The following is a 25,430-nucleotide window of genomic DNA, read 5'->3' as shown; positions in this document are numbered from 1 at the left end:
TCGGCTCGCAAGGGAAAGGAAGAGGACAGTCTTTGGGACAACAGCAGCAGCAACAACAACAGCAGCAGTTCCGAAGACCTTTCCAAAAGCGTCAGAGGGGAAGAGGTGGACAGCAGCCCTCTACCGCGAACAAGGGCCCGGCCTGGTCTCGACCCTGAGCGGTTACTTCCCCGTCATCCGTTACCCACTCCGTTGGGGGGAAGCGTTCAATTTTTTCTGGCAGAGTGGAGAAAAATTACTCAGGACAAGTGGGTGCTGAATATTGTTTGCAATGGATACAGTCTTCGGTTCATCATCCCTCCTCCAGCGATCCCTCCGGTCAGCTCGCAGTATCAACTACGCGAGCTCCAGGCGGAGGCCGATATTCTGTTCAGGAAAAGGGCGATAGAAGACGTACCTCTGTCTCAAAGAGGAAGAGGTCTGTACTCCCGGTTCTTTCTGGTTCGCAAGAAGGACAAGAACAAGTTCAGGCCCATTCTGGACTTGCGGCAGGCAAACCAGTGGATTCGCAGAGAAAAGTTTTGCATGCTGTCGTTGCATCAGATTTATCCTCAGCTGCAACAGGGGGACTGGCTTTGTGCCATGGACCTACAAGATGCGTACTTCCACGTGCCCATCGCGCACAAGCACAGGAAGTTTCTGCGATTTCAAGTCGCACCAATCATTACCAATACACGGTGCTGCCCTTCGGACTGCAATCTGCACCCAGGACATTCTCTAAGTGCATGGCAGTGGTAGCGGCACACCTGAGGAAAGGCAAGGTGTTTGTCTACCCGTACCTGGACGATTGGTTGATCAAGGCCTCCTCCTTCTCAGACGCTCAAGCAGACTTCCGGAAGACGTGCGTTCTCTTGAACAAGCTGGGGTTGCACATCAACATGTCCAAGTCTGTCCCGATCCTGGTCCAATGTATTCAATACTTGGGAGCCACCATCAATACGCTGTCGGCAAGCGTGTCTCCTTCGGAGGAGCGACGGAGATCGATCCTTCGGAAGGCTCAGGCTCTTATGACCGCTCCATCTACAACAGTGAGGACGGTGTCTTCTCTACTGGGGTCGATGGCCTCTTGTATCTTCCTCACTCCTCATGCACGGCTACACATGAGGCCTCTGCAGGAGTGCTTGGAGGATCAATGGGACCAGAGGAAAGGATCTTGGGACGACAAGATACGACTGTCTCTGCATGCTCTTCAGTCTCTGAAATGGTGGTGTTCAGCGGAAAATCTCCTCAGAGGGGTTCCCTTCCACAAGGACATTCCTACTCAGACGATCGTGACGGATGCTTCTCTCCAGGGCTGGGGAGCGCATTCGGGAGACTTACAGATCCATGGCACGTGGTCTCCGACGGAGGCCACGTATCACATCAATTTCCTGGAACTCAGATCTGTTCACTTGGCGCTGAAGGCCTTTCATCCGTCCTTCCGGACCAACTCTCTGCTTGTACAGACGGACAATACGACCACGATGTATTACCTCAACAAGCAGGGGGGGTCGAGATCGCGCACCCTGTCTCGGGAGGCGCAGACGATCTGGCACTGGCTTCTGGCAAGAGGATTGACGATAACGGCTACCCATCTGCCAGGTGTGCAGAATGTTCAGGCGGACGCACTGAGCAGACTGATTCAGGAAAACCACGAGTGGGTCATAAACGACGACGTACTAGGAGAAGTCTTCGCACGGTGGGGGACTCCAGACGTAGATCTGTTCGCCACCGCCGAAAACAGCAAATGCCGAAACTTCGCCTCCAGGTACTACCAGCAAGGGACGCTGGGGAATGCACTCTGGATCAACTGGTCGAACAGCTTTGTTTACGCTTTTCCACCCATCCCTCTGATTCCGGCAGTGCTCATCAAGCTGTCCAGGTCCAGGGCACGAATGATCCTGATTGCCCCGGAATGGCCCAGACAGTGGTGGTTCACGGATCTCCTACACCGGTCCCTCCTTCCACACATACGGTTGCCGTGCAGGCCGGACCTTCTCACGAAGTTCGGGGGGCAGATGGTGCACCCCAACCTCTCATCCTTGAGTTTGGCAGCATGGCTCCTGAGGTAGTGCAATATGGCCATTTGAATCTACCAGAAGATTGCATGGACATACTGAAGGAGTCTAAGAGGCCCTCCACTCGGACGTCCTACGCTTACAAGTGGAAGAGGTTTTCTATCTGGTGTGTGTCCGGGAACTGTGATCCTACGACGTGCAAGGAAGATGTCATCCTTCCCTACTTTCTACATTTGGCGCAATCTGGCCTTAATGTTCACTCTATTAGGGTTCATCTCGCTGCATTGACTGCCTACAGGAAAAGCCCTTCACAGACTTCCTTTTTTCAGATCCCTGTGATCAAACTTCTTGGAAGGCTTGAAGAAAGTGTTCCCTCCTGTCAGGCTCCCTTCGCCTTCATGGGAATTGAATGTGGTGCTGTCCAGTTTGATGAAGGAGCCTTTTGAACCCATTCATAAGGCTTCGTTGCAGCACCTGTCCTGGAAGGCGGCGTTCCTCGTGGCCATTACATCGGCCCGCAGGGTGAGTGAAATTCAGGCATTGTGTTGTAATGAACCTTATACTGTATTTCATGCTGCTAAGGTTGTTATGCGTACTCACCCTAAATTTCTTCCCAAGGTTATTTCTGACTTTCATGTCAACCAAACCATTACTTTGCCTACGTTCTTTCAGAATCCTTCATCTCCAGCGGAAAGGTCCTTACATTCCCTGGATGTGCGGAGGGTGTTGAAATTTTATCTGGATAAGACTAAAGATATTCGTAGGTCAGACCAATTGTTTATCAATTATGGATCAGTCAGGACGGGTCTTGCGACCTCTAAGCAGTCCATTTCTAGGTGGATTGTGTCCTGCATACAACTATGTTACCAGAAAGCTAATAAGACCTTAGGGAGTAAGCCTAAGGCTCATTCCACCAGGGGCAAAGCTGCCACGACAGCATTGCTCCGTAATGTCCCGATTGCTGAAATTTGCAAGGCCGCCACTTGGAAGTCAGTTCATACCTTTACTAAGCATTACTGTCTGGACACTGATGCCAGAGCAGATGCTCAGGTTGGACAGGCTTCGCTGCGGAATTTGTTCGCACAATAGTGGTGTTGGTTTCTTTTCTCCACCGCCGCTTTGGTGTGGGGATGGGCTTGCCATTCTATTCACTAGATTATGACTATACACAGAGATCCCCTACTACAGAAGGAGTAGTTTCTTTTCTGTAACTCCAGTTCTGTAGTAGGGGTATCTCTGTTATAGTCATAAGCGCCCGCCCTCCTCCCCGGTGGAGAGATGTTCATGTAAAGAATGCTACAGGTCGGGCGTGTTACGCCTTCAAAAAGAACTGAAAGTAAGAGAGACCTGCAAGGCATTCTGGGATACTGTGAAGTTCTGGAAAGTTCTCTTAAAGGCACAGTATCCTATTCTGAGCCACATAATGGCAGCCTATGGGGCTTGTCTGTCCATGCCTTCCTCTCTATCTTCCAGAGGGGTTTGTACTGAAGACAAAGGAAATCTGGACAGGCTTTGCTGTTTTTGTGGATTTTTGGTGGAATTTCTAGCTGAAGTACTGGACAGTGTAGCCTTTGATAGTCTGCATTATATGTCTTTAAATTCTCTCTTAAGTGTCTGTGCAGTTCTGCATTTTTTCGACACTTTAGAGATTATTTTTGATTGCTCCGGGGTCCACGCACATGGGCGGGACTATTCACTAGATTATGACTATAACAGAGATACCCCTACTACAGAACTGGAGTTACAGAAAAGAAACTACTCCTTCTCTTAAAAGCTTCAGCACTAGCAGTAAGCAGCAAGCCCTAGATCCTGAAGTAAGAGGTCTGGGAGGCGTTCTCAATCAATTCAAGCTTTTTCTCCATTTGAACAAAGGAGGCACTGTTGCCTTGTTTGAAACGGTCTTCATTCAGACGCCTTAATCGCTTTTCAGGGCTCTGTGAGGAAGACTGTCTGCTCTGTTTTATCCATCAGTAAAGATTTGCCTCTCTACAGAATAGTCTCTTCTAGTGTGAGTGGTCATCTAGTTCTGTTTGAAGTGTCCTCTAAATGCGACACCGTCTTGGTAAAGAAATTCAGCCATGCTTGCTTGTTGTTCCATGCACCAGCTTGGTGTCTTTAAAGCGGCTGTTCACGTGCAGGAAGCATTTGGGACCATAGAGTACCTCTGTGCATTCCCCCTGAGGAAGCTCTTCTTTTTCCTAATACCACTTAACGGTGAAGCCAAGCCCACTTTCCTTGCATCACCTAATCAGCCTGCTTCATAGCTTTCTGCTGCCTCTGCGATGCCTGCAGGGAACCAAGTTCACCATGCCACACGCCTATGCCGAGACAAGAGCTTGCAGGACTCCTTCCAAGCCCCTGGAAGTTTCAGTTCTGTCTCTGATAAGGAATCTTGTTGGCGCTTCCAGGATCTGTGGTTGGCGCTTCCAGGATATGTGGTAATCTTGTTGCACAGCCGCTCCACCTTCCTTGGAGGTTTTGTGTAGGTAGAACACTTTAGTTTACTGTACTGCACAATGATGTGTGTTTGAGGCATATGAGCTGCAGATAGAACACTTATACATAGATCGCCATCTAGTGTTGGGCTTGGATGCTTGCACTTTGTTGTCTTGGAAGAAGTCTTTTGTGGTCACGAGATAGGTGACTCCTCCCTTGGACGATAGTGCGCATGGGCATCGACTCCATCTTCAGATTGTTTTTCTCCGCCATCGGGTTCGGATGTAACTTATGCGCTCTGGTTCGGCACCATCTTTTCTCCAAACCTTTTCGATGCGCAAACCATTGTTGACTCGACTGTTTTGTTTTTCGATCGTGTGATCTTCGACACGCTCCTTAAATACTCTATTCCGGTCGTCGACGCAGGCTACTGGGCCTGTCGATGCCGTTCGGGCCTACGGCTCATGGAAAGGACTCCATTTAAAAAATGCCCACAGTGTGGAGCCAAATTCCCACACAGTGACCACCACAAGGTCTGTAACCTGTGTCTCCTGCCTGAGCACGACCAGAACAATTGCCAGGCTTGTGCCTCCTTTAGATCCAAAAAGACCATCCACGATCGCCGGGCCGGACGATACATCATGGCGCAACGAGCAGCTCCGGCACCGGTGGTAATCCTCGATGAAGGCCCCGATGTACCTGGAAGAGGATTCTGAGGATATGCAAATCGTGTCCGAAGCAGACGACTCTGACCACCCCATCACTCCAGGTCAACGAGTGAGCACAACTGCCCCAATCCCACCCTCAAAAAAGACGGTCCTGGTCAAGACTTCGCCTGCTGGCCCCAGTCGCGACCAAAATCAAGCTTCAAAAGCCCCGCGCTCGGGCTCGGCTCTGAAGATAAAGGACAAGCCCTTCCGATAGCTCGGGACTGAGCAAACCGTGTATCACTGTCCCACAGTCGCCATTGCCACTGAAGCACAAAGCGCAACCTACTCCTAAATAGACCTCTGCACCAACCACCCCTGTACCGAAGGAAAAGGCATTGGATCCAAAACATTCGGAACAGAAAAAATAGGTGCCGAAATGTATCAACAGAAGAGGAAGAACTTTTTCGACCGGATCCTATCTATCCAAAACAAAAAATACTTAATATAGACCCTAAAACAGGACGTGTTTACTGTTCCACACAACAAAAGCAAATTGGCCACACCAGGCATTTCTGTAGTGCCTGTAAAGAAGGACTGTGCTACTTCACCTTTACAACCCTCTTCTCCTGTTTTTCCTTCTAAGCCTGTCTCTCCCCCACACTCTCCTATACTTCCACCAAACTCACCACTACCACCCAGTGATGATGATTTAGGAGATGGGGACACAACGCTGACCCTTTTGATGACCCTGATAACTATAGGAAAACCACAGGATGATTGGGACGATTATGATTACCTAGTAGATCCTCCAGACCTCCTTAATCCTCATGCATATCCAACAAAGCCATCTACCCCAGATGACAATGTTGGTTTTAACCAGCTTGTAAAAAGGGCGACTCAATACCATGGCGTCCCAATGCATTCAGAACCCGCAGAGGAGGATTTTCTACTAGACACCTTTGAACAGTCACTAAAGACGTACAGAGTTTACCAATGTTAAAAGGTGTCATTAAACATGCCCCTGACATATTCAAGGACTCTGTTGGGACTAGAACTCTAAATCCAAGAATTAACAAATATAAACCCGCTCCCAGTGATCCCGCCTACATCATAGGTCAACTCCCTTTAGATTCCATAAAAACGTGGCAACTCTCAAACCTCTAGTGATGCGCCACCTCCAGACAAGGAGTCTAAATTATTAGATGCTTCTGGCAAACGAGTGGCTTCCCAAGCAGCTAATAACTGGCGGATAGCCAACACAAAAGCAATACTTGCTAGGTATGATAGGGCTCACTATTACCAACTAGAAACCCTATTGCAACATTTACCTGATCAATATAAGACCAAGGCCAATGATTTCATTCAAGAGGGGAAGCTAAAAACGAATGCATCAATCAAATGTGCCCTTGATGCAGCAGCCACTGCCTCTAGGGCCATTAAAACTAAAGTGTTACTCAGACGACACGCCTGGTTGCACAACTATCCTCAATCAGCCGTTCAATCGGCAACAACCTTTTGGACCGGCTGTAGACACCGCTCTAGAGAAAATGAAAAAGGACACAGACCCTGCTAAGTCCATGGGAGCATTGCAGTCTCCATCCCCACGTGATTCCTTTCAATGCTCCTTCTATAGGGGAGCATCCGAAAACATCAATTCATACACTTCTTCAATCAAAAACACCACACAAACATCCCCAACAGGGAATATTTTAGAGGTGGATACTGGTGAACTGACACCAAAGGGAGAGGCAGAGGTAACAACAACACTTGCATCTCCCCCAGTAATAAACCGTGACTTCCCTCCAGACCATTCCACTTCGGTCGGAGGGAGACCATCACAGTTCCTACCTGTCTGGAATTCCATCACTACAGAGAAGTGGGTAAGACAGATCATCCAATATGGTTACTGCCTGGAGCTTACTACTACTCCACCCAACATACCACCCAAACAGCGCTCAATGTCCGGGGAACATCTAACACTCCTCAAACAAGAGGCTCTTTTACTGCTTCAAAAACATGCAATAGAACCAGCTCCCATACAACATCAGGGAACAGGGTTTTACTCCCTGTATTTCCGAATCCCCAAAAAGGATGGGAACCTAAGGCCAATACTGGACCTCAGACCTCTCAATTTCTGCATACAAGCAGATCAATTTCACATGATCATTCTTCAGCAGGTTCTTCCACTGCTTCAACAAGGCGACTTCCTTGCCACACTATCTCAAGGACGCCTACTTCCACATTCCCATACACCCTGCGCACAGAAACTACCTAAGGTTCACAGTAGATGGCCAGCAATATCAGTGTCCACAGCACCCAGGGTGTTCACAAAGTGCCTTGCAGTAGTAGCAGCACATTTAAGAAGACCGCAAATTCACGTATTTCCATACCTGGACGACTGGTTGATTAAAGCAAACTCATACAGCCAGTGTGTTCACCACACTTCTCAAACAATTCAACTGTTGCACAACTTAGGGTTCACACTGAAGTACACCAAGTCACACCTTCAACCCTCCCACAAACATCAGTATCTGGCAGCCACGATAGACACTTGCAAAGCTATAGCATACAACAATCCAGTCAGGATAGCCAGCATGCAAACCCTCATCAACAGGTTTCAGTCTAAACACTCCCTCCCAGCACGAGTATTTATGCAGCTCATAGGAAGGATGCCCTCCTGCATTTTCATCATACCTCACACAAGACTTCGGATGCGCGCTATACAAGAATGTTTAGCACATCAGTGGAACCAGGCTCAAGGATAACTTGCAGATCTGGTGTTGGTGGACAGCCGCACACATCGCTCTCTACAGTGGTAGAACAAGCAAAACCTGCCCAAAGGGCGCCCGTTCCTAGAGCCGGTTCCACAGATAGTGCTAACAGACGCATCACTCACTGGCTAATGAGCCCATCTCCTAAACCGTACAATTCAGGGCAGGTGGACCACACACACAAACGCAAATTGCCCAACCTTTGCCAGCAGGTTCCCACACCCGTTGTCCAAGGGCAATGTCATATAGATGAGCTGGTCAGGTAAATTTGTGTATGCTTTTCCGCCACTCCCACTCATTCCACTATTGTACACAAGCTCAAACAACAGTCTCTCAAAATGATCGTAGTTTCTTCCACATGGGCACTGCAACCATGGTTCACAACACTACTCGAACTATCACTAGTCCCTCATAAAAAATGGCACCTCTCCCCAAAGCTGCTGACGTAGAACCATGGAGAAATGCGCAACTGAATCTAGCGATTTGGCTCCTGAATTCTTAGTTTGGTTACCTGAACCTCCCACCGGACTGTATGAATATTATTAAAGAAGCCAGACACCCCACTACTAGAGCTTCCTTTGCAGCCAAATGGAAAAGATTTGACCCAATAGATGCAACATTATTTGCTATTTGTTCCATCTACAAAGATGCAATCTTGCATACTCATCAATTAATTAACACTAGCTGCCCTTGCCGCCTACTTACAAAACAGACAACATTTGTCAATGTTTCGAGCACCTGCTATTAAAGCCTTCATGGAAGGCCTTAAAAGGATAATTCCACCCAGACTGCCACCATCTCCGGTGTGGAACCTAAACATTGTTTTTGGTAGACTTATGGGTTCCCCATTTGAACATTTACACAAATACGAGTTACTATTCTTACATGGAAAGTAGCGTTCCTTGTTGCAATCATCTCTTAGGAAATACAGGCATTAACCATACAAGAAACATTTTTACAAATACATCCAAACAAAGTGGTTCTTAGAACAATCCAACATTTCTACCAAAAGTAATTTCTGCTTTCTATCTTAATCGATTGATAATAGTTACCAGTGTTTTTTCAAACCCTGATTCAGTAGCAGAAAGAGCCCTTAACAGGCTCAACATAAAAAGAGCTTTACTTTATTACATAGACAGAACTAAACCCTCTAAAAAAACAAAACAACTGTTTGTAGCTTTCTCTCCACCTCATAAAGGCAACCCCATTTCCAAAACAGGAATTGCCTGGTGGATAGTCAAATGTATTCAAATATGGTACCAAAAAGCAAAACGCACTTTAACAATTCCCCCTAGAGCTCATTCAATATGCAAACTAGGTGCTTCCATGGCATTCTTAGGGAACATTCCCCTAGAACAAATTTGTAGGGCAGCAACTTGGTCTACTACACGCACCTTCACCAAACACTATAGTGTTGACGTGCAGACCAAGCAACAAGGTTCTGTGGGCCAAACTGTTCTTATGACACTTTTTCAAACTACTGCAACAGATACAGGTAGCCACCGCTAGGGGAGACACTGCTGTACAGTCTATGCAAAAGTGTACTATCTGCAGCTCCTATACCTCGAACGGAAAATGCTACTTACCAGTATCCATCAGTTCTTGACATGTAGAGCTGCAAAGTAGTACACGCCCACCCGGGACCTCTATCTGTTCCAGATTTTATCTTAATTAAATACACTTACATGGACATCTATTCTATTTCTTGCAAACTCCACCTTTTCCTTTCATGGCAAAAAACAATCTGAAGATGGAGTCAATGCCCATGCACAGTATTGTCCAACGGAGGAGTCTCCTATCTTGTGACCACAAAATACTTCTTCCAAGACAACAGCAAGGTGCAAGCATCTGAGCCCAATATCGATGGCAATCTATGCAAAAGTGTACTACTCTGCAGCTCTACATGCCAAGAACAGATGCATACTGGTAAGTAGCATTTTCCTTGTAGTGTGTCTTGAATTATTTTTGAGTTGCTGTGGTGAACGAGTGAGAGGAGTGCTTATCAAGGGGGAAGATCTTTAATTTTTATAAGAGTACTTGTTTAGATTGAGGACAGTCCTTTTATGATGGCTTTTGGGTGTTACATTGAGTAGGATATAGTTTTTTAAGGTTTTGCTTGAGAGTACAGTGGTCCTAAACCATTAGCATTGCTCACATGAGGTTTGGGGTGTTGCTATTATAGTGGGTGGTCCTGCACCATGTGTGATGAAGTGATGAGATCCAGAAAGGCTGAAATTACTTTATTGGTGTTGCTTTTTCTTTCAGCCATGCTTCTACTTGTGAACCTGGTAGCATCCCATTTATAAGCAGGTAGTGGGTGAAAGCCAAATAATTCTACATTGCTCTCAACTGTTAAAAGCTTGGAAGGTGCTTTTCTCAGAATGTTATCTTCCTCTTAGCTTGGCATTTTACAGGTTTTCCCCTCTCCATAAACACTGGCATAATTAAGTTGGTATTCTAACCAGTATCAAAGTTAACTAAACACAAAAGTTATCTTTTTGTTCAAAGGATACTTATGTACTGCTTTATTGCATGATAGGGATGGAAGAGTTTCTGAAAACACTGTGTTTTTAATCCGAAAACTGCTTGTTCTGGATCCACTTCAGCGGCTGATGGCCTCTGAAGTTCTGGAATCTCTTGGCTCCATCATATCTTCTTGGTGAGTGTATTCTATTTCCAAAATTGTACAGAGAGTTGCATTTCTAGCATGTGTAAATAACAGAAACCTGTTTGATTGATCATTATAAATGATATATGACTGCTTTGCTTCAGAGAGAGCTCATCAGATTTATGATGCATGTCCTCCTACACTGGATCTTTGGTGGACTTGCATGTTCTTGAGAATTGTACTTAGTATCTGATAAAGAATCAAGAAACCCTTAGTGTAGTACTGTACTAAAGTTTCACCCTTATTAGGTGTCAAACATTTCTTTTTGTATTAGGATGTAGAAAAGCTCAAGTCATTCCTTGCCCTTTAGTTGCTTTATTTTACTTCATTTTTTGATGCGATTTTACAAAGTAATTTTGAAAAAATAGAATGCTTCAAGGCTTTACTAGTTTGTCCTGCATGTTTTCTCTTTGATCATTGTTATTTTTACCCCTGTTGAAACTATTTTGAACTACTTTATAGTATACATTTTTGTCAGCAAACTTTTGACCTTGTCAGAGTTTTCCTTTTTATTATTTTCCTTTTTGATTTTCTTTTCCGCTCATTTCTGTCCAACCTCTTTTCTTGATGTCTGACAAGCATAGTTATTGAATGTGCACCGACCACGAGCATGACCAGCTAAATTTTGTAAGCTGCTGAAGATTTGTGTTTTTTCGAAGAGGGTGACCAAACAACTGGATGAATAAGTTACAGTGCCTTAAGAGTGCTCTTTGCTGCTTTCTCTGTGAATGAAAATATGAGGATTTTGAGTTCCCTCCAGTGCATCAAAACATGTTTTACCCTCATTTGTGGACTGTCCACTTAACTGTAATGTCGCAAAAGACAAAAAATACCTACACAAATTCCATCCCCACACAGGTTATCTTTTAAAGCCCTCATCAGTCTGATTCTTAACCAGAATTAAGACACAGATAGTAGGTCTTTAATGTGAAAGTGTTAAGGAATATCTGAAATTATCTTCAAATGTGTAAAGCAAAAGCTTTTTTTTAATGTGTAGATCACGTATGCCCGCTTAAAGTGTTGCTTTATTAACCAAAGACTGATGTATCACCAGTATTTTCCACATCCGCCATTGTGTTTTGTTTGTTTTGGGATTCTTCAGTGTGTTGCAGTTGTAGCTCTTTTAAGAGTTTTTAAGTTTGATCAAGTCTCAAGCAAAACAATGTTATGTCGGGTGACAGAGTGCACCATAGAGAAGAACGATTCTGAATGATTTTTCAGAATCACCTACAGCTCAAAGATGATCTGTTTTTCTGATGGGGAGAGAGCTTTGTGTTGCAAATACATGTTCTTAGCATGTGGTGACCATAGATACAAATGCTTAGCATTATCCTGCAATCTTGTGTTGGGTTTTGACTATTACAATTTGATTTTCTTCTAAGAAGACTTCCAGTCCCGAGGCCTAATGACTCCTCATCAGGTGTGTATTGTGCCTGTTGCTCTGCTCCTTTGTTTTTTTTCCACTGATAGAGCACGAATGGACCTACTAGATCAGTTTTACCATACTCACCTTGGGCCCATATACCATTCACACTTTGAACTAGCAGTCCTGCCTAACTAATTACTAATGTAGTCACCCTATCAGTTTGCCAAAAGGTCCGTTAAGGACTTATACCTGTAAACCATGACTTACCAATTCTCGTCACCAAACTATAAGGCCTGTGAATCAGAGGGAGTTAGAATAAACAGGCAATATTTAAACACATTTACTTTACTTATAATAACCACAGACTCGGAAACTTTTAAAACCTTTATCTATGATAGATTTTCTGAGTCGAATGAAAAGGGCACAATCTCGTGACCATGAATCTTACAAGCAAGAATATAACCAGTAGGTCATAAAGTTTGTAAGAAATCACAGCAACGCCTTTAGACATTGGTACCTGGGAAGGGTGAGAAAGGGAAATAGCACAAGGACATACCACATAGATTATATTTACCTAGAATGGTGCAATGACCAATCCTGATCACAGACTGGGGTAAAAAGAACAGAACCAGGCTCCCGACTAATCCGGTGCCCACGGGACTAGACCGGTGCAGATCAGGACAGGTGACCTCAGGTAAGTGCAGCGCCAGCGTCACACCCCTCTCTCTAGGAAAGCCAATTAGTACCCCGATTGGCTATTCGATTCTTCTGACAGAGTGCTCCGCCAGCACCTCTGCTCTTCATCGCCTATTGAGTGCGTTGGGTCAGTGACAGGTCAGCTATTCGGACAATTTCTCTATCTAAACCTACCTTAGTTATACCATTTTGAGGGCAATGTACCACCCCTAAATGTTGCAAATCTATGTGTTCCCCTTCAGTGATTGGTTGAAATGACGAGGAGAGGTCATCACACCATACCAAGATGATGTAATTTCAATATGATTCATATTGATTGAATCCCCTCCCACAATTTATTTTCCCATGACTTTATTCCGCCCAACAGTATTGGCATACAAATCATATACATTGTATTTATTTGAGTCTTCTTGCTTCCTCTTTAGAAGTCAGTAGAGCAGGTTCCCAGAAACATCGTGGGTAAGAAGAGTGTTGGCAACCATTCAATGCCAATGCTTCAGCAATTTCAGAGTCCGAGTGCGCGTGCGCTGCATCGTCCAAGATGGAGGATGTGACAGTATTCAGGCCCCAAGTACGAGCTAGTAGCAAAGTCCAAAAGAAACATATTAGAATACAAAAATAAATGAATGCATTGTAAACCACTTATCTATTCCCATTACTTTATTTTAACTTGTGCGTTAATAGTTTAGCAAAACGAACAAGCTTAGTACAAGCTGCAGCATAAGCATTAGCATGTGAGATTAAAAGTGGCCATTTTTAGCACTAGTGCGCAGAAGCAAAGATTTCCCACCAAAGCAGAGAGGATGTCACACCACGTGAGTGTGGCAGACGCATGCGCAATGAAATTCCTCCATTTTCGGCGGCCATATTAGTTCCCTCAATTTAATATTAGTTACATCATTGGGCCTACACCACCATGCAGCGACGCACAGAAGAAGCACCAGACATCTTCAGGGAGCAGTTGCCAGACCCCGAACAGGAAACTGAGGACACAGAGTTGCAGACAGAGCCACCAGATGTGCAGATACTGCTGACTAGCCGTAAGGGACAGCCTGTATTCTGACCCCAATTCCACACAGGGGCACATGAGTACCTTGGTGAATGCCGTCCAAACCCCTACCAAACCAGACAAACTGGCTTTCAGAGCCCCATGCACTTAAGGCCATGGAGGTCTCCACCAACATGTGCAAAAAACACAAGTACCCTCCACCTGGAAAGCCTTCAACTAGCGTCAAAATGTGAAACTTTTAAAGTTTGTTTAGAGCACATATCTAAAAGACTTCAACTGGCACAAAATACTCTTCAACGTCTTCCACGCCAAGAAACACCGAAGGTGGCACAGAGAAACTGGAAGAACAATTGCAGCCCATTCTTCAGCGCTTGTAAGACAAATGAGGCAGGTGACAAAAGACTATTTTTGTACACCCGGACACTAGGAAACTAGGCACTAAACCACCACCATCTGCTTCCCAAACATTTCCTAAAAAGAGCACCACATTTCAGGAGGACATTGCTGGGACTGAACCAGCCCATCAACCAACCAAAAAAAAACAGTGGCACAAACCCTATTTGTTTCCCTCAGTGTCCTCCTAATCCTTCACCTCCTATTCAGTCTACACCTATTATACATTTATCACCAACAAGGCCAGTGCAAACACCCTCTCCGAAACACTTACACTGGGCAACAACATATTTTCTTCCAGGAGATCCTTGTCACTAATCATAAGCACTTGAATATTTCCGCCCATGCGAGGGGACCCTGTAAAATATATAAAATTATATATGAAAGAGTGTGTGTGTGTGTGTGTGTGTGTATATATAAAACAAGCTACGTAAACTAGAAACACGGTACATTCTTCTGTTGGATTCGAAACACCCCCATGGATTGAATCTTACGGAGGATATGTACACGTGTTTGGCTTAGAAAACCCATGCTAACAATAACTAAAATGTATGTCACAGAAGAAGACAAAGTCAAAAATTAGATCCCATGCTCCTATAATATTAACAATAAATAATACATTAATTTAGATACAACACCTAGGATTTATCAAAGTGTGTATATTGTAAATATGGTGTACATATATGAATTATTCAGGATGGTGTAAATATTTTAGAAATGTTTGATCAGCATTTTTTAACCAATATTTTATCAATAATGAGCATTAAAATTGAGGGATATCACAAACACAGGATTAAAGAGAGTGACATAGACATTATAATTGTGCAGAAAGTTTAAGCAATACAACATGAAATATGACGAATGAGATCACGAGCATGACATGTATATGTAGTCTGACAAAAATACAAAAAACAAGATGCGACATGGGTATACAAAAGATGTGCAATATGAAATAAAATCTGGGAATGAATATGGAAAATTAGTTGAACTGGTACATAAAAAATGGTAAAGTGAACATATACAAGAAAAGTTGCAAAATAAGAGTAAGATAATGGACAACTTTGTTTTTAAATAAGTGTAAGCACTTATCACTTATCACTAAGCACTTTAACAAAACTTTTTCATTGTCGAGTAGCATGATAAAAAGAATGCATAAGTAATAGAAACAATATGGGCAAGGTGAAAGGTCATGGACTAATGTATTTTACATAAATTTAACATGATTAGGACAAACAGGATAATACAATATTTTATAGTATGATCAATTTTAGACTTTAGCTAAACAAGATGTGTACTAATGTATTTTACATGTATTAATCACAACACTTTCACCAATGCAAATCAAAAGTAATGTAAAGAAATGTATTTTACGAGTATTACGCTGTTATTAGGTATTTCTTTCATGTCTATGACTGAAGTAATCACGTGGTCACAGCATCACATAGCACTGTCACTTTAAATAAGCCTTCGCGCTCATATGAGATTGTCGAGTGAACAAGCGGCGTTCGCGCTGCGAAACGCGTCTCAGACATCTGGCCAAAATAAAGATTTGAGGCACTGAAGAGATTGGGTCTGTGTCCTGTTTTTTGAGCCCGCGTGGAGTGAGCGAGGAGCCTCATCACAGGATTTGAGATATATATATATATATATATATATATATATAATTTTTAACCCCTTGGGTGCTCATGACGGCTCCACGCCGTCATGAGCCGCGGTGGGTGGCCAGCCAGCTGTCATGGCGAACGAGAGTCGTTAGTGCTCCGTCTTCTAACCCCTGATTATCCTGTCAATTCCCCTGCTGAGGTGTGCTCAAAGCCTGTACCAAGCGGAACCGGCGTGGGGACACAGTGTGGAGCCGATGTAGCATGGTAGCTCCCCACGCATGCAGCGCTGAGCGGAGATCTGAGGCCCGGAGCAGGGGGTGAAAAGAGCGCAAACTGCTCCAGAGGATAACTGCCGCTGTCGGGACCCGAGACGGAATTGCGGAGCTGCCGGGGGAGCGGTGACGATCTGCCCTTGTGCTGCCCTGTGCAATACGGCGCCTCAACGGGACTGTTCCAGAGGTGAGCCGCCGCAATCTGCCCAGCATCGGAGTCCTCTACTGCCTGCCACCGCCAGTGGACCCTGCGGCGAGAAGCTGAGGCGTGCCCGTGGTGGTGCGCCTTGAGACACTGGCTGCGGACGTCCCTGCAAGAGGCAGGCACTTTGCGGCCCAAGACAACGCTATCGGCCGGACATCAAGGGGAAGCTACAGGCAGGGTGAGCAAAGAGGCCCGGGAAGGAAAACTGCCCTGGGCCCTGAAACTGCTGTAGCTGGGTAGAGGGAAAGATACCTGGGCCAGCCCAGCCCTGCGCTGCACGAGGGCCCTGGAGTGTCTGTGTGGGCGGCGGGATCCTGAGGCCCGCGATGATCTGAAGGCCCGTGGGGGTTGGTACAGCCAGTGGGCAGTGTGGCAAAAAGCGGGACCTTACCACACCACAGGCCTGGGACAGCAGTAGAGTGTCTGCCCTACGCCGCGGGGGAAATACTGCTGTGGACACTGTCAGGAGCAGCGAGCACCTACCAGCAGCCCCCGCGAAGAGCGGTCTAGTGCGCTGGGAGTGAGACATTGACAATGGAGGGAGCAGTCGTGACATCCCGGCAGCAAGTAAGTGGGGGATCCCTCGCGCCGGGCAGGATAACTTAGTAGCAGTTACCCAGTGTAAGGGGCACCGAGAGCGGCTGTACCTGGAGTGCCTAGAAGAGTGGGAAGCTGCAGCGATCAAGACAGGGAATGTCCGACGCCAGGGCCTAGGACGTTGCGAGCTGGTGAATAAGGGAGCGAGCGCCATTTTAGGGGCAGCGCCATTTTGTGTGAGACGGCGATAAGATTGTTGTGCCCTCGGCGCGAAGGCCACGTCTGGCAAAGGGAAGGCCTCGGACGATAGGAGGTCTCGCAGGGAGGTTGTGCCCCAAGGCCCCTGCAGGCTCAAAGTGAACACCGGACAGGAGTGCCTGGTGGGGCTGCGCCGAGTCTGCCTGAAGGGTGCGGGCAGTGGTGTGGCGCGCTGGGCAGGCGGGAAGAAACCCAGGCACCATTACGCTGCACAGGGCAGACGGACTACATGGAGAAAACACTCCGGTACCGTTAGCCGACGCAGGGAGGCAGGCCTCTCGGACAACGGGGGCAGGAAGTCAGACTATCATAGACTGGACTGTGGGCCCTGGGTTGACACATGCGGAAGGGAGCCCCCTTACTGAAAGTTCTGATGAAGGGCTGTCACGACTGACTCTTCATCTGGCAGCAGGAAGAGGTCCGGGCTTTGGTGGCCTGCAACTGCTCGTGCCCGCTCACACCGAGGACCGTCTGCGGATGACAACGGCACAGCAGCTAGCGATGGGCCGGCTGCGGGACAAGTCACAGTATGGGCAGTCGAGGACGGAAGGCAGAGACCCTTCGCAAGGGCGCCAGAGTGGAAGTATGGAACCGCAGGTGGCGGCCCTCTCTGCCAAAATGGACACTGTGCTGGCAGCGGTGGAGAGGATCGGCCCCACCCTGGAGCAAACCAAGGAGTCCCTAGAGGCGCGGATCGACAAGGTCATGTCGGATTTCACTCTTCTCCACGCGAACCACTGTAAGTTAGCCGAGCGGGTTGCAACTCCTAGTCAAACGTTTCAAGAGATTCAGCCTGTTCAAAACCACACTATAGCGCTATAGGACATGGTCGACCGGGTCCATGCCCTTGAAGACCGAATAGAAGATGCGGAAGAGCGCTCTCGGTGCAACAATGTTAGCGTGGTGGGCCTACCGGAGTGCGAAGAGGGCAGAAGTCCGGATCAGTACGTAGAGCGCTGGCTACGAGATCTCATGCCTCAAGGGGTACTGTCACAGCAGTTTGTTGTGGAAAGAGCCCACAGAGTGCCAGCGCAGAAGCCCAGGCCAGGAGCTAGACCCCGCCCGTTCCTCTTTAAACTTCTTAATTACCCGGACAGAGACATGGTGCTGCGTGAAACCGGATAATCAGGCGACTTGACTGTGGGAAACAGTCTGGTAATGTTCTTCCTGGATTACACAGCAGCGGTGCAGAGACGGAGAAGCAACTATATGGTAGTGAAGCGTCAACTAAGGGAGCTGGAGTTGCCCTACTCTGCTGTTCCCGTCCCGTCTAAGAGTGGTCACGAAGGAGGGAGCTTGTTTCTTCGAATCCCCTTCGGAAGTATGGGACTGGCTGGAGGAGTCTGGACAGTGGACAGGAACAAGGCCCCCAGGCTCGGAGGATGATGGCCGGAGAGTAGGTCAAGACGGCGTACACGGCAGGGGGTACACCATACTGCGAGACTGGACCCAGTTGCACCCAACCTGGAGAAAATCAGGATGGAACGCCAGGAAGCCCTCGAAGAGGTGGCCACCCTTGGAACAGTGCACCACAACGGCCGCATGGAGACCCACATATGCAGTGAACTGGGCACCAGTGGCCCGTCATCCCCATCCACCATGATCTCCGAAGACATGAACCTGCCTGTGGTGACGCCCCAGACTGCTGACCAGCTTATGTGATACCACGATGTTATGTTGCATCTCCACATAGCTTGCTAACATATACACGCTACGAACTGTTTTGTCCTATCTGTGCCCATGCTTATGTTACACTGTTCAGTGCATTGGAGACGTTCTTGAAAGTTAGCAAGGCGCATGCGCACGACCAGGGGGCAGCCTGCTGCGCGGGGGCGGGACACGCAGAGCAGAGATTGTATTTTCAAGCTCCACATCGCTGTGGCTCGCACTGGGACTGCACGTTAAGATAGACCATGACATACTGCACACCTCCCGCATGTACAGGAGGCATGAGAAAGGGGAACAGCACAGACAAGTCAATGTCACCGCACACACACACACACACACACACCCCACCAGGCACTGCACCGGAATAGCTCACCAGTACCTGAGTGTTTTTTTTTTTTGGTTTGTACTAATGCCCCTTCGGGGATCCGCCCCATTAGTTATATTCTTCACAGTTGTTATCTTGTTTGAAAGGCAGCACACCGATAGGATCCTCACAGACCTAGACCCAAACCCCCTGGTGCTGTCCCTTTGTCCTGTGATGCGATAAACTACCCAGATACATGACACATATTAACATAGTGATCTGGAACATAGGTGGTATGCACACCCCGTCGAAACGTTACTCCATTTTCTCCTACCTGCAGCGGCACTCTGTTGAGGTTGCCCTTCTGCAGGAAACTCACATGACCCAGACAGAGCTTGACAAGCTTCGCAGGCGTTGAAGGGGGCAAATTTATGGAACTGTCTTCTCGACGCACGCACGGGGAACATTGATCTGGCTGCGGGCGGGCACTCCCTTTATTTGTGAAGAAGTGAAGGTGGATAGTAAGGGCAGGTATACACTTGTGAGGGGGGAATTGAACGGTCAGGTAATGCTGTTGGGATCATTGTATGCCCCCAAAGTGGACCAGCCGTCCTTTTTTAGCGCAGCTGACTCACGTCCTCCACCCCTATGCCGGGCTCCCTTGGTTACCCGGGGGGATTTTAATATGGTACTAGACGTTCAGCTAGACAGGTCCTTCCCACCCACCCCCCACCCCTACGCGCAGCAGCAGTGGCATCCAATGCGCAGGCCCTTCAGGACTGGCTTTAGCACTGGGCGCTACAGGACCTGTGGCGCATACTACACCGAGCAGACAGAATTTACTCCTACTATTCCGCAGTTCATGACTTACATGTCCGGTTAGACAAGATAGTGGGATCCCCGTCTTTGCTCCTGCTACTTACACAATCAGAGTACGTGGGGAGGACACATTACGATCACAACCCCTGTGGTTTCAATTCAGTTGGAAGGCGTATCGCCCGCCTGTGTCCACGTGGCGACTCCAGTCTAGTGCACTAGAAGACTCAGTGTTTCGCTCGTCCCTAGGCACGGCTGTCCTCGCGTTTTTTTCATATTAACGAAGGGACAGCGAGGGGGCGTGGCTTGGAAGCCGATGGTGGAAGCCGCATAGGCGACGAGCTCAGCCATTAAACCCGCTTTAATCCTGAAATACTGAGGCTTCGCACCCCCTGATGCCACCAATAAACTGGGGAACGAAGCGCGCCTATCTGGGTGCGTTTTGAGAGCAGGACGGCGTGGATCTTTAAAGTTCTCCGCTGATCCTCTGGCTGGCGGCGGAGACGGGAGGCAGCTGCAAAATGGCGGCCGAGCGATAACGATAGCCCCGGGGACAGATCTAGCGGTGACTGCTGCTTATCGGAGAAGAGCTGCCAACGGGATAAGACTGGCACGGCTAGGGCTCACAGCTTGAATGAGGAGACGGTGGTGGGGCGCGAAACGGGTCCCCGACCCGCGCTACAGCGACCCTCTGCAAATTGTCTGTGGAGCTGCCGGGAGGCGGACGGCGCCGAGGAGGCCAGGATCGCCACGACATCAAAGGGTGTGGACCTCGGTTGACTGAGGCGGCGAACACGGACGGATCGGGCGTGAAGGAGGCCCGACATCTCACTGGTGAGTGGGGTGTAGAGGACCCCGGGCCCGCACACTGCGTAGGTGGGCGCGGGGTCCCGGGGCCGCCGCGCTCTGCAAGCCGAGGTGCGGGAGGGTACGGGCACCTGCGGAGGTCCATTGCTGCCTGGAGAGAGTTTTAGCAGCGGACGCGGCTGAGGGCAAGGAGCTAGTACCTGGAATGCAATGGGCCGAAGTGAGCCACAGAAAGGACACCGAACCCATGAGCAAGGGGAGCACTAGCGAATCCAGATTTGCATAGCTAACCTAACAGGGAAGCATTGCCTGGAGATGGGGATCAGAACAATTGGTAGAACCCGAGAACAATTGAGAACCGCTATGTTTGGCGCCTTGGAATTGGTGTGAGGTGATGAGGGCCTGATTAGACAGTGCCGGGGCTACGAGTTGATCCAGCTTGGACCCTAGGAGCCTGATACCTTGTGGCTTGCGCTGACGTTGAGAGCTCTGGGATGGGCCTTTGCAGCTGGTGCAACCTGTGAGACTGGTAGAGCTCAATTGTTCGCTCAACGGAGGTGCAACACTAACAACCCTGAGATTGGGTGGTTCTCAGACCATCACGGATCTATGAGGGGGTATCATACTCTTATGCTGGTACCTGGCACCACAGCTACAGGAGAACAATCACACTATTAAACCTCCCCAATAGAATGTGGTAGCAATGCACTGCTCTCAAACTTAATCCTATAGCTGTTACCAGACCACGGGGAGCTGGGAAGATCGCCACCAACGGTCGCCCCCATGGGGAAATTGAAGGGAAAGGAGGAGGGTGTTCAGCCGCTGTCGGATAGCGAACCCACTAGCCAGATTGAACAAAACGCGCCGGAAATGACTTAAGACCTTAACCTGCAGCAGCAGTTTAACAAAATCTTGACAGCAATTGCAGACTCCCGCACCGCTCTTCAGCAAGACATAGCACAGATGGCCACGGGACTAGGAATCCTGCGGGCAGACCACTCTAAATTGGTGGACAGGGTGAAAATAGTGGAGGGGGCGATTCAAGTAGTAGAACCGGCGCAGAATGCGCTGAAGGCCACGGTGATGAATGCCCTGGACCGTCTTGCTGCGTTGGAGAAGCGTGCCGAGGATGCTGAAAGTAGGAATCGGCAGAACAACATACGCATAATAGGTCTACCTGAGGAAGTGGAGGGGTCGGACATGGTGCAGTACCTTGAGAACTGGCTGAAATCGGTAGTGGCGCCGGAAGGACTGTCTTCGTTCTATACTCTAGAACGAGCCCCCAGAGTGCCGGCCAGACCTCCATAGCGGGGGCGACCCCCGAGACCAGTAGTAGCCCGCCTGTTGCACTTCAGGGACAGGGATCTGCTGCTTCAGAAGGCGCGACATACGGCCCCTATCTTGTTGGGAACAGCAGGGTCAACCTGTTCCCGCAACGTCTATCATCCTTCCTTTCAATTAAAAGAGAACTGAGGGAAGAGGGGCTTCAGTACTCCTTGCTGTTTCCAGCCAGACTACGAATAATCGTGGATGGCAAGACATGCTTCCATGAAACCCCAGATGAAGCATACACATGGTTGGAAACTTTTCCTTTCACCAGATCAGTCACCTACTGCTGATGCTCAACCTGAAGAATTAAATATCCCTTATTTCACAGATCCACAGGGATATCCCAGTCCTGCCTCTGATCCATGGGGTATTATATACTGATCCACTGGATGATACAGATACTTACATATACCCATCTAAACCCTCTCTTATCTCTCTGATCTTATCAGTTAGGCTCCTGCACATCACAAAGTAACCCTAAACATTATCCCACAAGAAGATGGATTTTCTAGTGGAGATGCTTAATAGATCACAGAAAACATCACAAACCCTTCCTATGCTTAAAGGTTTTCTGTTTTCCACACATGACTTATTTAAGCAGCCAGTTAACTCCAGGCTAATAACCCCTGGAATTGAAGAAATATATATAAAGATTGCCCATGGAACCCTGACTATATTAAGGGTCAAATAACACCAGATTCATTAGAGGCACAGCCAGAAAAAGAGCAAATTCACAAGGCACTTGGGATGCGACTCCTGCAGATAAAGAAAGTAGGACATATTCAGCTGGTAAGTGTGTTGCAGCACAAGTAGTCAAACACATGCATATTTCAAATTCTGTGGAGTTAACTTTCCAGATATAATCCTGCCACATGGAATGAAATGCAGGAATTATTACAACACCTTCCTGATCAATACCAACAACGTGCAGCACAGATGGTGGACCATATCTAATGCCACTATACAATGTGCATTAGACTCTGCAGACCAAGCGCCCGCAAGGTTAACACCAGTGTCCGTATCAGACGTCACGCATGGCTTACCATATCTGTTTTTGAACAAAATGTTCAGCAGCACCTGCTCAGCTTGCCATTTGATGGACAAAATCTATTTGGGCCACAGGCGGATGAAATGCTCGAACAGCTATAAAAAAAAAAGACACAAACTGCAAAAGCACTGAGGGCCCTACAAACGTTTCAACATTGTGGTTCCTTTCATATGGGTCAATACGGGTTGCAGCCAGTGGGAGTTCTTCCACAAACTCTGGCACTGACCATAAACGGGGCTCCTATCAGTCAGTTTCACAGAGGATCTTTCTATAAAACAAATTATAGAGGTAGAAGCCGTGCAGCCACTACCAAAACTCTTGCCCCCAGCCAACACCCCCTCCCCCACCCCCAAACAGTGCCCACCTACACCTCCCCCAACACCATTTAATACCAGTAGGGGGGAAGGTTAAACATTTGTATCCACACTGGCAGGACATCACCACGGACCAATGGATACTCTCCCTAATCAAAGATTGGTATTGTTTAGAACTCAAACCCCACCCACAATTCCACCAAGAACACACAACTTTCCATAGGAACATCTTACCCTTTTACAAGAAGAGGTTCCAGTAGGGATACCTGGTTTTAAACCTTGCGAGGACTGTCACCGCTTGATGTCGGTGACCGACCTCCACCGTCGGTGCCTTTACTGTCTCGGGGCCGTGCCCCGACTGCCGGGCCTTGACCTCGAAGGTTAGACTGGAGTGGTCCCGTAAGCGGCTTGAACTCCGGCAGTCGGTCTGCGCTGCTCGAGGTCCCTGTCGTGGAGCCCCAGTCATCGCTGCTCGACTAGTCACCACCACTCGTCGGGATCCAAGTTCTCAGGTAAGTCGAGGCACTCAAAAGAAGTCGAAGAGGCGTCATCGCTTTTCTGACTATTCTCCCCCCCCCCCCATGCGGCCGGGTGTTCGGGAGAAATCGCCCATGTGGCACCGCCGGAGCCGCAAGCGCCACGTCCAGCTCCACATCAGACGGTCCCTGGGCTGCACGCGACGTCGGAGGAGATACGCGATTTCCTCCTCGCCATGAGTACTCGCTTCCCTCCGACCGACCCTGCCGAGACAGACCCGAGTGTGTCGCCCACAACGTACGACGGCATCCCTAGTCCCAGCCCCGGTCCGGGTCCGGCGCCGTACTGGCGCAAACAGGTGAGCAATTCACTACGACCCAGCTCCATCATTTTTCCTTGACTATCAGGAGATGGATGACGAGGGGGAGGGGGAGGGGTCTGAGGACCCTCTGGCACTGCAGTGCCAGTTGAGCCACGATTGGGCAGCTAGGGGAGGCCAGTTTGCCCGACAATGGATTCGTCTCCTCCTTCCGTGGCTTCGGAGGAGGGGGCTGCTTACAGCGTGGTGTTGAACAGGACGGCCAAGGCCTTGGCTCCTGAGCTCCCTGTCACGGCCGTGAGGACTAACCTCCTCACTGAGGTGCTCAAACGGCAGGCAAGCTCCTCTGAGCCTCTACTGCCGTTCGACAAAGCCCTCACCGACGTTGTGTTGGGCACCTAGTCCAAGCCCTCCACAGGCCTCCCTGTGGATCGGAACGTGGCCCAACGCCACAGCCTGGCTCCGGGCGACCCTAGCTTCCTGTCCATTCACCCGACCCCCGAGAGCCTGGTGATCCTGGCCTCTACATCCCAGACTGCATTCCCGACCGCTCCTCTGGATCGGGAATCCAAAAGGTATGATCAGTTTGGGAAAAAACTGTTCTCCTCCTTGAGTTTGGGGCTGCGGTCTGTCAACACCGCCTGCCTTTTGGGCCGTTACTCTCTGTAGGATGCGGTTGTGGAGGTGCTGCCACATTGCTCGGAGGAGGCCCAAGCCGTTGCGGAAGGGTGGGATGCAGCACGCTATTCCATACGGTGTGGACTCGACACAACTGACTCGCTGGGTAGGGCGATTGGAACGACGGCGGCGGTTCGCCGCCACACCTGGCTGAGGTCCGCCAACTTTTCGGGCGATGTCCAGGTCACCCTGATGAACATGCCCTTTGATGGCCGTCGCCTCTTTGGCGACAAGGCGGATAGTGCGCTGGAGCGTTTCAAGGACTCCAGGGCTACGGCCAGTCCTTGGGCCTAGGCCAACGCCAGCAAACTTCCGCTTTTTGCTCCTTTCGTGGCCAAGGAAGGGGCGCCCTCACACATCCAGCCACAGACCGCCGGCCCAGGCTCAACGCGGACGTGGTTACCGCCTTGGCAATACCGGGGGACACCGGCAGGGTCAGTCCACACGCGCCCCTGCAGCATCTGCCTCTAAGCCTTCCTAGTCCGGCATTTCCGGTCCATTCATCGCCAGTGGGGGGCAGGGTCTGGCATCACCTCCCCCACTGGCGTAACATCACGTCGGACATGTGGTGTCTGCAAATCGTCCGAAGGAGCTACTCACTCCCCTTTGAGGCGACGCCTCCAGCCATGCCACCGCAGTACCACCGCATGTCGGGGATCACTTGCAACCTCTGCAGGAGGAAGTTACAGCCCTCTTGGTCAAGGGGGCCATTCAGCGCGTTCCTGGGCCAGAAGTAGTACGTGTTTGCTATTCCCACTACTTTCTGGTACCCAAGAAGGGCAAATGAGGCTACGCCCTATCTTGGACC

General features: G+C 48.7%; 1 protein-coding gene across 3 annotated transcripts in view; it reads left to right on the top strand.

Annotated features, from left to right (window-relative positions):
- STK40 (serine/threonine kinase 40) overlaps positions 1–25,430 on the top strand; it is a 401,524-nt gene that overhangs the window by 311,884 nt on the left and 64,210 nt on the right. For all 3 annotated transcript variants that reach the window (XM_086956415.1, XM_086956416.1, XM_086956417.1), the window contains one exon: positions 10,394–10,513. In XM_086956415.1, the coding sequence (XP_086812541.1) occupies positions 10,394–10,513 (120 nt within the window). The remainder of the gene's footprint in view (positions 1–10,393; positions 10,514–25,430) is intronic.

This window comes from Lissotriton vulgaris, chromosome 2_1 (genome assembly GCF_964263255.1).
Source record: "Lissotriton vulgaris chromosome 2_1, aLisVul1.2, whole genome shotgun sequence".
Classification (NCBI taxonomy): Eukaryota; Metazoa; Chordata; class Amphibia; order Caudata; family Salamandridae; genus Lissotriton; species Lissotriton vulgaris.
This window is presented reverse-complemented; position numbering and strand designations above follow the sequence as displayed.